The 10,160-nt window shown below is 43.7% G+C and overlaps 1 protein-coding gene across 3 annotated transcripts in view; it reads right to left on the bottom strand.

Moving 5' to 3' along the window:
- Window positions 1–10,160, bottom strand: part of LOC121269774 (cartilage intermediate layer protein 1-like) — a 62,349-nt gene continuing 52,189 nt past the window's right edge. For all 3 annotated transcript variants that reach the window (XM_041174681.1, XM_041174683.1, XM_041174682.1), the window contains 2 exons: window positions 4,970–5,127; window positions 1–2,768 (listed from right to left, as the gene is read on the bottom strand). In XM_041174681.1, the coding sequence (XP_041030615.1) occupies window positions 379–2,768; window positions 4,970–5,127 (2,548 nt within the window). In that variant the 3' untranslated portion in view covers window positions 1–378. The remainder of the gene's footprint in view (window positions 2,769–4,969; window positions 5,128–10,160) is intronic.

Below are 10,160 nucleotides of genomic sequence, written 5' to 3'. Positions count from 1 at the left end.
TAAAATTCAAGCAATTTATTGTATAAAGAGTGCATATTCCAGAATACCAACTATAAGCAGAATACACCATCATGAAAAGAACAAAGATTGGAATAGCTGCAAGCTACAATTTATGCTTAAAGGTGTTTAACTGTGCTTTCAATATAGTTTTGCTATAGTACATTGTAAGTGGTGCAATGTCTACCTGTCCCCAAGGACCTTGATCCAAATGGTAAAGCACTGCTTTCAAATACTGCCCGAAATAAATAGGATTTATATTTATGCATTTTAAAAAGAATTGACTAATCATCTCAGTTCAATGGATAAACAGAATTGAATTCCTTCTTCAGGAAAGGCTGGTTTTGTGACTGGCTAATCACGTTTCTGAAGCTCGTTTGTTTAATCCATGTTACTGAACTGAGGGCTGTTCTGCCATTGCTCTCTGCGTGGTGCTCTCCTCTGTTTCCTTAATCTATTAAATGGACGAAGGCCATACAGATTGTCTCTCTGTCCCCTGCCTCTCTTTCTTTGACCCATCCACATGCTATTCGTCAGTGATTGCCCCGGCGAATTCTGCAGACTCTGGAATACATTCTGCTGACCCGCCTGCCTCTCATTACAGTTGAAGGTCAATGCCACACCTACATTAGACTTCATGACTCTGGAAACATTGTCTGAACTTCCATCAAAACATCTCCCCAGTGCTATTTCCTTGGCTGTCCTTGGATCCTGATCAGTTACTGTGTAGATTCCATAGTTGTGGCCAAGAGGATCGAGTGGAGCCAACATGGTAAACTCACTGGTGTCATTGTTGACAGCAAGAGGAAGATGGTTAACCAGATAGTCCTGTAACATATTGTTCACACTTTCTCTGTGGCAGTCATTTTGAGGGATAATCTTTACTAACGTGCGGTCAATACGTTCTTGGTCATAAAGCATTCCACTGCACTTGAATTCCAAGCAAACGGCAGAGACGCCCAACTGGTCCAGAGCACGAGTACTCCGCACATCTCGAATGCCGTAAATCTTTCCAACTGTCTGAGGATGAGTCCCTCCCATGTTTCGAGATCTCACAGTGATCTCTTGGGGGCCGTTGAGTTTCACCTTTATATAACAAGCTCTGAATTCCAGTGGTCTTGGCCACCAAGCAAGGTAATCTTCTGTCCAACTCATTGGGTCATCCTCATTGAAAGCTACAGTGTTATAATCATATCTATCTCCTTCTACTCTGTAAAATCGGAAATAGCCTGCACTAAATGAAGCCTCTTCACACTCTTTTAAGTTTTCATAAGGGTATATAGGACCATTCATTTCATCTGGAACATTGGGAGTGGGTTTGGCTACGTTAATTTTAAAAGCTGTCTTCTTAACTTTGGTATCTTCATGATCTGATCTTCTATATTGCAGTTTATTTAAGTAAGACTGCTGAACACCTATTGTATTCGAATTCATTCTGGGGGAGGATGCCACTGCCTCAAGTTCTTCTCCTCCTAGAGTTGCCATCACATAGGCGGAGTAAGCATCTGGCTGTTGGTCATCACAGAAAGCTGGCACGCAAGCTCCATTTGAACCAGTAATAACACTGTCAAAACGACCCCAAGCCCTGGGATTAGAGGAAAAGCCTTGCATGGGTTCTACATTAACAAGTGATACAACAACTCCTTCTATCTGATCACTTGACATAAATCGGTCACTTCGAAAGGTTCTGACTTTCACATAGCATCTTCTACTTTCAGGGACATCAAGGTTAAAAAGTCTTCTCTCTCGAATCTCCATATTGCCCACCAGGAAGGTTCTCTCTTCTCGTTTACCTCTTCGGCTTCTAATAAACGTAAAATCACCTTCTTCTTCCCAGAAGCCTGTTTCAGGATTGAGTGACCAGAGCTTCATTTTCTCCAAGTGTTGTGGCATTTTAACCTGTGCTGAGTCCAGAAAAATCTTTACTTGTCCTGCATTGAGGCTTTCCATTGTTGCTTCATCCATAAAATCTAGAGAAAACATGCCGTATGTCCTCAGAGGAAGAACATCACCTTCTTCATTGATGAAATTCAGATCACTCTGAGCTGCTGAAGCTAAAGAAATATCCCTTGGATCCAAGAAAGTTACACTGGCTTTGACTAAGCCCCTGTAGATTTCTCCATTCTGTCTGTAGAAGGAGTTGGGAGGAATCTCCAATTGCGCTACAGGATTTTGGCTTTCTATTTCCCCCAGGGAAATGGAATTGCTAACAGAACAATCCAGAGTGACGGCTGGCCTCTTCCTTAAAAGTTTAACCTCATGAAACACAGAGCCCCCTTTTTTGTTAAAGGGCAGAACCTTTGTTGTGTTCACAAACTTTTGATACCGATCCACAAAAGTGAGCACTAAGCGATCCACATGTGTAGGAACCTGAATGGAGAATGTTCCCCTGTACCCAGTCATACTGATCTTCTTTCCACCCATGAAAATCTGTCCAAACCTCATGGCTTCACCATTATCAGCAGCTATCGCACGACCACGGACAATTGTCCTGGTTTCAATGCACTTTTGACAGCCACAACTGCTGACCACCTTGATGGGAAGTGTGTATTTAGTGCAGGAGATCATCCTTTCCTCCAGTTTCACTGCCCCACAGCAGTGTGCAGTTGTATCTTTGCATCGTAACTCTGGCTCCTGCTCTCCTGCGCAAGTTACTACAGGACATTTGCCCACATTATAATAAAATGATTGAGTCAGATTCTGGTAACAGTCGTAAGGAAGTTGTATTAAGTGACTCTCAGGTTTGGGGTTGCAGGAAGGAGCACCGGGAGCTGTGAAAACAAGAACATTGACATTAAACCTGGGATTTTATTTTATATCACATCGCCATGAAGCATCTCAAAGCATTTCATACTGGATAATTTTTGGTATAGTTGATAAGGTGACACAGGAAGATTCTATAAAAGGTGACTGTGCATTTTTTGAAGATATGCTTTGAGGGAGCAATGCTGGGCATCATCCCATCAGAATTCACTGCTTTCCTTCAGAAAATGCCACAAGGTCTTCGACATCTAGCTGATCACAAAGAGTAGGAAAATGTTTCTATCTAAACTCTGTCAGTACTGCACTGGCATGTCAACCCAGGTTAGCATGCATTGTCCTGGAACCTAATCTTATTACTCAGAGGTGACCTAACTAAGCCAAATAAGCCAAGCAGTCACAAATTTAAATCTCAAAGGCCTTCAAATTTGGCCAGAGGCCATTTCTTGGACATGAGCTGGCCCACTAAGCCACAGAATGGCAGTCAGGAAGCACACACATTGCCACTGGAAGCGTGCCCACCATACTGAGAAAAAGATATTGAGGGCTGAAGCCTGAAGCAGACATTAAGTCCTTGGCACATGTAAATAAGGGGCTGAATGCTTGTTTAAGCCCTCACATCAGGATTAGTTCACGCTGAGGCAGCCAACACCATTTAATGTCAACCCGACCTGGGGAAACATTTCAATGCAGTACAGAGGGAGCGCTGCACAGTTGGAGGGACAGTAAACTGATTGGGCGCTGTCCTGTTGGACAGTCAGTAGTGAGGAAGGGCTGCAGTTGTATTTTTGTTGAACATTTTGAATCATTTCTTCAAATGTTTCCCGCTGTTTATCTAGCATCAAACCTTTTAGTCTATTTTACCACTCAAACACAGCTGGCTCTCCCCTCATACCTATGTAATTGGTTTTGTTTAAGTTTAAGATTCTTGTATGGGACTGGAGTATGTTGCTCTCAAACTCAATACAGAAGCCAATTTTATTATGACCACTCTTCCACAGAGGATATTTTACTGAGATTACTAATTAACTCTGCCTCATTACACAATACTAGAGCTAAAATAGTTTTATCATTAGTTGGTTCCACAATGTATTGTTCCAAGAAAAACTTTGTGAAAACTTTGTACAAACTCATCTTCTAGACTACCTTTGTCTTTACTGAGGGAGTGCTGCACTGTTGGAGGGCCAGTAATGAGGGAGTCTTGCACTGAAAAGAACAATACTGAGGGAGTGCTGCACTGTCAGAAAGTTAGTACTGAGGGAATCCTTAAGTGCTGGAGCCAATGTCACAATGAAGCCCCACCCACCCTCTCAGGTTGGTATAAATGTTACCAACGGCACTATTCAAAGTATATGATTCTGTGAAAACAGGGGAATTTTTTTGGTATCTTGCCCAATATTTGTCCCTCAACTACCAAGTAGAAGGATAAGGGCAGCAGATAGATAGGAACACCACCACCTGGAAGTTCCCCTCCAAGTCACTCACCATCCTGATTTGGAAATATATCACTGTCCCTGGGTCAAAATCCTGGAACTCCCTCCCTAACAGCACTGTGGGTGTACCTACACCATACGGACTGCAGCGGTTCAAGAAGGCAACTCTCCAGCACCTTCTGAAGGGCAACAAATTGCTGGTCTTGCCAGCGAAGCCCACATTCCATGAATAAAATTTTAAAAATCACTAAAACAGATTCTCTGATCCTTACCACATTGTTGATCGTGAGATCTTGCTGTGGTCAAAGTGGCCACCACATTCCATGAACTACACTTCCAAAGTGTAGAAAAGCAACATACTGCAAATGCTGGAAATCCGAAATAAAAACAGAAAATGCTGGACAAACTCACCAGGTCTGGCAGCGTCTGTGGAGAGAGAAACAAAGCTAACGTTCCGAACCCAATATGACTGCCAGGCCTGCTGGATTTTTCCAGCACTTCTGTTTTTACTTCAAAAGTAATTTATTGGCAGTAAGCACTTCAGGATGTGCCAAGGCTGTGAAAGATGCTATATAAATGCAAGTATGTCTGGCCTTCTTTAAAAAACTCTCTGGTCAATTTTTTCACTTGTGCACTAAGTAGAAACATGGGTCTAGATCTATTTCAGGCATTAACCAGCTTACTAAGGTCCCAATATCGGTCATAGGATAACCAAATTCCAGAACTTCTTACAAAATGATCTCCAGCTGTGATAAAAATGTGTTTAATTATTTACTTACCTATCACAGTAAGTGTCGCTGGCTGGGATTTAATAGAACCTGCTGTGTTACTAGCTCGACACATGTATTTCCCAGCATGTTGTGGCTGCAGCTGCTTTAACACAAGTGTACTGTCATATCGATGTGTCTCCACAGGTAGCAAAGAGCCATTATGATACCTGCAAAGATATGAGTGGGAGAGAAAGGAGAGAACCACACAGGATTTAAATGGAACAGACAAACACAATACATTGACTCAGAATTTCCCGCTGACACCTCAGATCTGGAGCAGGTTGGGCAGACATGGAGTCATAGGCCAGAATTTTCCAGTCCCCCTGGACAGGGCTGGTGAGCCATTGAAACCTCCATTCACGTCGGCAGGACTGGAAGATTGCGCTGGTGTGAGGGGCTGGAAAATTCCAGTCATAGAGTCATTTAAAGTAGGCTATTCGGCCCATTGAGTCCATGCCGGCTCTCTAAGGAAGAATCCAGTCAGTCCATTCCCTTGTCCATCCCCATAAATCTGAAAGTTTATTTCCTTATTTCCAATTGGGAATCTGGTTGCAGTGGATTTTTATCTGAGCCATGGTTCGAGCCCACTTTGGGGTTTCCCGACCAATTATTAAGAGCAGCTGGGGTAACACAGAATCTGTCAAAGGAAGTCATGCTTCAATGATACAAAACCCTGGTTAAACCACACCTGGAGTTACATGAGTAGCGCTGGATGCCATACCTTTGGGAGGATACATTGGCCTTGGATGAGTGCAGCATAGATTTACTAGAATGACAGCTGAACTCGGAGGGTTAAATTTTGAGGAGGGATGACACTCCTAGGGATCTATTCCCTAGAATTTAGATGGTTGAGGGCTGATTTGATTGAAATTTTCAAGATATTAAGGGGAACAGATAGAGTGAATAGAGAGAAATTATTCTGATGGTTTGGGAGTCTAGGGCTAGGGAGCAGAGACTAAAAATTACAGCCACAGATTTCAGGAGTTCAATTAGAAAACACTTCTTCACACAAAAGATGATAAAAACCTGTAACTGTCTTCAACAAATGGCAACTGATGCCAGGCCGCTTGTAAATATTGCAACTGAGATTGACAGATTTTTGTTACCTAAAGGTATTAAAGGATTTGGTGTAAAGGCAGGTAAATGGAGTTAGATTGCAGATCAGTCATAATCTCATTTGAATGGCAGAAGGGGCTCAAGTGACTGAATGACCTCCTTCTGTTCCTATGTTTAACATTTCTCAGCTCCATCTCCATCTCAACCACTGAAACCTCCATTCCCTTCTCTGTGACTCCTAGGGGGCAGGATTTTTAGCTCGGTGTGTGGGCACGCGCCTGACCCGCTCGAGCATAAAATAAGGTGTGATGACATCGGACGAGTGTCCCAACGTCATCCCACGCTCGCACGATATTTCAGTCAGCGGGGGCGCACGACAGTCAGAAGCATGTCTGCCGACAATTAAGAGGGCAATTAAGCCCAAAAGTTCTAATTGTTCCCGATTTTTCGTGGTGCGTCCAACCTTAACAGGAATTCAAGGGCAGGATGAGGTTTCTGTCATTAAATTAAAAAAAACGTCTGGACAGAATTTTGATCATTTATATGTTCAGGTGACTTATTCTGTTGCATGGACAATATTTTCCAGATTTTAAAATCTTTCTTTGTTGCTTTTAAACTCTTCAGCTCCCTGAGGCAGCCTTCAGGGAGCTTGCATTCAGCACTCCCCCATGTCTGCGCTGACATCAGCGCCTGTCCTCCTCCTGCCCCCACCCTGGCAGTGTTGAGCTTTCCAGCGCGCATTTCACACTGCCTGGCTGTTAATTGGCCAGCCAGCGTGAAATCGCGGTTGGGGGCCGATCGTGGTCAGTTGCCCAGCTGATTCCGGACCTGCTGACTGCGCCCACCTGCCAAACTGAAAATTCCGCACCTAAATTTGATCGCTTCAACCTCTCTTGAGCTTTCAACCTCCATCACTATAAAGTTCAGCATATAAAACTTGGTTGCCTGCATCCCATCCCACACACATGTTAATTTCTATCATCTCTTATGTTGACTCCTGGTTCCCTGATCTCTCATGTAAAATTCATATCATAGAGTCATAGAGGTCTACAGCACAGAAAAAGGCCCTTCGGCCCATCGAGTCTGCGCTGGTCAAACAAGTACCTAACTATTCTAATCCCATTTTCCAGCACGAGGCCCATATCCTTGTATGCCAAGGCATCGCAAGTGCACATCCAAATACTTCTTCAATGTTATGAGGGTTTCTGCCTCTACCACCCTTTCAGGCTGAGTTCCAGATTCCCACCACTCTCTGGGTGAAAAAATTCTTCCTCACATCCCCTCTAAACCTCCTGCCCCTTACCTTAAATCTATGCCCCCTGGTTATTGATTCCTCCACCAAGGGGAAAAGTTCCTTCCTGTCTACCCTATCTATGCCCCTCAATTTTATACATCTCAATCATGTCCCCTCTCAGTCTCCTCTACTCCAAGGGAAATAACCCCAGTCTATCTAATTTCCCCTCATAACTAAAACTCTCCAGCCCAGGCAACATCCTGGTAAATCTCCTCTGCACTCTCTCTAGTGCAATCACATCCTTCCTATAATGCGGAATCCAGAACTGCACGCAATACTCTAGCTGTGGCCTAACCAGCATTTTATACAGTTCCAGCATAACATCCCTGCTCTTATATTCTATGCCTCAGCTAATAAAGGCAAGTATCCCATACGTCTTCTTAACCACCTTATCTACCTGTCCCACTACCTTAAGGAACCAGTGGACATGCACACCAAGGTCCCTCTGATCCTCAGTACTTCCCAGGGTCCTACCATTCATCATGTATTCCCGTGCCTTGTTTGTCCTGTCCAAGTGCATCACCTCACACTTATCCGGATTAAATTCCATTTACCACTGATCAGCCCGTCCATATCCTCCTCACTATTTACCACCCCACCAATTTTTGTGTCATCTGCAAACTTCCTGATCAACCCTCCTACATTCAAATCTAAATCATTTATGTATACCACAAACAGCAAGGGACCCAACACTGATCCCTGTGGAATCCTGCTGGACACAGGCATCCAGTCACAAAAACACCCCTCGACCATTACCCTCTGCTTCCTGCCACTCAGCCAATTCTGGATCCAATTTGCCAAATTGCCTTGGATCCCAAGGGCTCTCATCTTCGTTATCAGATTGCCATGCGGGACTTTATCACAAACCTTGCTGAAGTCCAAGTAGATTACGACAAATGCATTGCCCTCATCTACACACCTTGTCACCTCTTTGAAAAATTAAATTAAGTTTTTCAGACATGACCTCCCCTTAACAAAACCATGCTGACTGTCCTTGATTAATCCCTGCCTTTCCAAGTGTAGATTAATTCTGTCCCTCAGAATTGCTTCCAATAGTTTCCCTACCACTGAGGTTAGACAGACTGGCCTGTAGTTCCCTGGTTTATCCCTTCCTCCCTTGTTGAAGAACGGTACTGCATTGGCTATCCTCCAGTCATCTGGCACCTCTCCTGTGGCCAGGGAGGTATTGAAAATTATTTCCAGCACCCCTGCTATCTCCTCCCTTGCCTCACTCAGCAGCCTGGGATACATTTCATCCGGGCCTGAAGACTTATCTACTTTTAAGCCCGCCTGACCACTTAGAACCTCCTCCCTTTCTATGCTAATTTCTTTAATTATATCACAGTCCTTCTGCCTGATTTCCATACCCACATTGTCCGTCTCACTTGTGAACACCGACACGCAGTATTCATTTAGAACCCTATCTACATCTTCCGGCTCCACACACAAATTACCACTATGGTCCTTAATGGGCCCTACTCTTTTCCTAGTTATCCTCTTACTCTTAATGTACCTGTAAAACAACTTTGGATTTTACTTTATTTTACTTGACAATGTTTTCTCATGCCCCATTTTTGCTCTCCTAATTTCCTTTTTAAGTTTCCCCCTACACATTCTATACTCCTCTAGGGCTTCCGCTGTTTTGAGCCCTTGGTATCTGCCATAAGTCTCCCTTTTTCTCTTTATCCAATCCAATATATCCCTCGACATTCAAGGTTCCTTGGATTTGTTGGTCCCACCCTTTATCTGGAATATGTTGACCCTGTACTCTCCCTATTTCCTTCTTGAATGAGTCCCACTGTTCTGACACTCATTTATCTAAAAGTAGCTGCTCCCAGTTCACCCTGGCGAAATCATATCTGATCTTAATAAAATCGGCCTTCTCCCAATTTAGAACTCTGATTTCTGGCCCATCCTTGTCCTTTTCCATAACAACCTTGAATCTAATGGAGTTATGATCACTAACTGCAAAATGCTCCCCACTGATACCTATCCGCTTGCCTGGCTTCATTCCCTAAAACTAACTCCAGGACCGCCCCTCCCTCTTGTAGGACCTCTTACATACTGGCTTAAAAAGCTCTTCTGGATTTTCAGAATTCCATTTCCTCTAAACCTATCACACTACGACTAACCCAGTTAATTTCAGGGAAGTTGAAATCCCCCCGCTATTACTGCCCTATTATTTTTATACTTTTGTGAAAATTGCCTACATATCTGCTCTTCTATTTCTCTGACTGTTTGGGGGCCTATAGTACACTCTCAGCAATGTGATTGCTCCTTTATTGTTTTTCCTTTCTACCCATATGGCTTCATTTGAGGAGCTTTCTAAGATGTCATCCCTCCTTACTGCTGTAATTGATTCCTTGATCAATATGCAATATCCTCTCCTCTTTTACCTCCTTCCCTGTTTCACCTGAAGACCCTATATCCTGGAATATTGAGCTGCCAATACTGCCCCTCTCTCAACCATGTTTCTATGACAGCAATGACATCATATTTCTATGTGTTAATTTGTGCCCTCAACTTATCTGTGTCAGACTCCTTGCATTAAAATAAATACCATCCAACCTTGCCAAACTCCCTTGTGCCTTAACTGGCCTATGATTTCTATGCCTTCCAGACTCACTTGCTCTCTCTTCTAATTTTGGCTGTTCATCTCCCCCCTGTGGAACCTCCTTTTGGGATCCCACCCCCCCTGTCAAGTTAGTTTAAACCCTCTCCAACAGCACTAGCAAACCTCCTGGCAAGGATGTTGGCCCCATTGTGGTTCAGGTGCAACCCGTCGCCTTGTACAGGTCCCACCACCCCCAGAAATGGTCCCAATGTCCCAGAAATCTAAAGCCCTCCCTC

This window comes from Carcharodon carcharias, chromosome 26 (genome assembly GCF_017639515.1).
Source record: "Carcharodon carcharias isolate sCarCar2 chromosome 26, sCarCar2.pri, whole genome shotgun sequence".
NCBI classification, from domain to species: Eukaryota; Metazoa; Chordata; class Chondrichthyes; order Lamniformes; family Lamnidae; genus Carcharodon; species Carcharodon carcharias.
The sequence above is the reverse complement of the archived record's forward strand: the minus strand, read 5'-3'. Positions and strand labels throughout refer to the sequence as shown.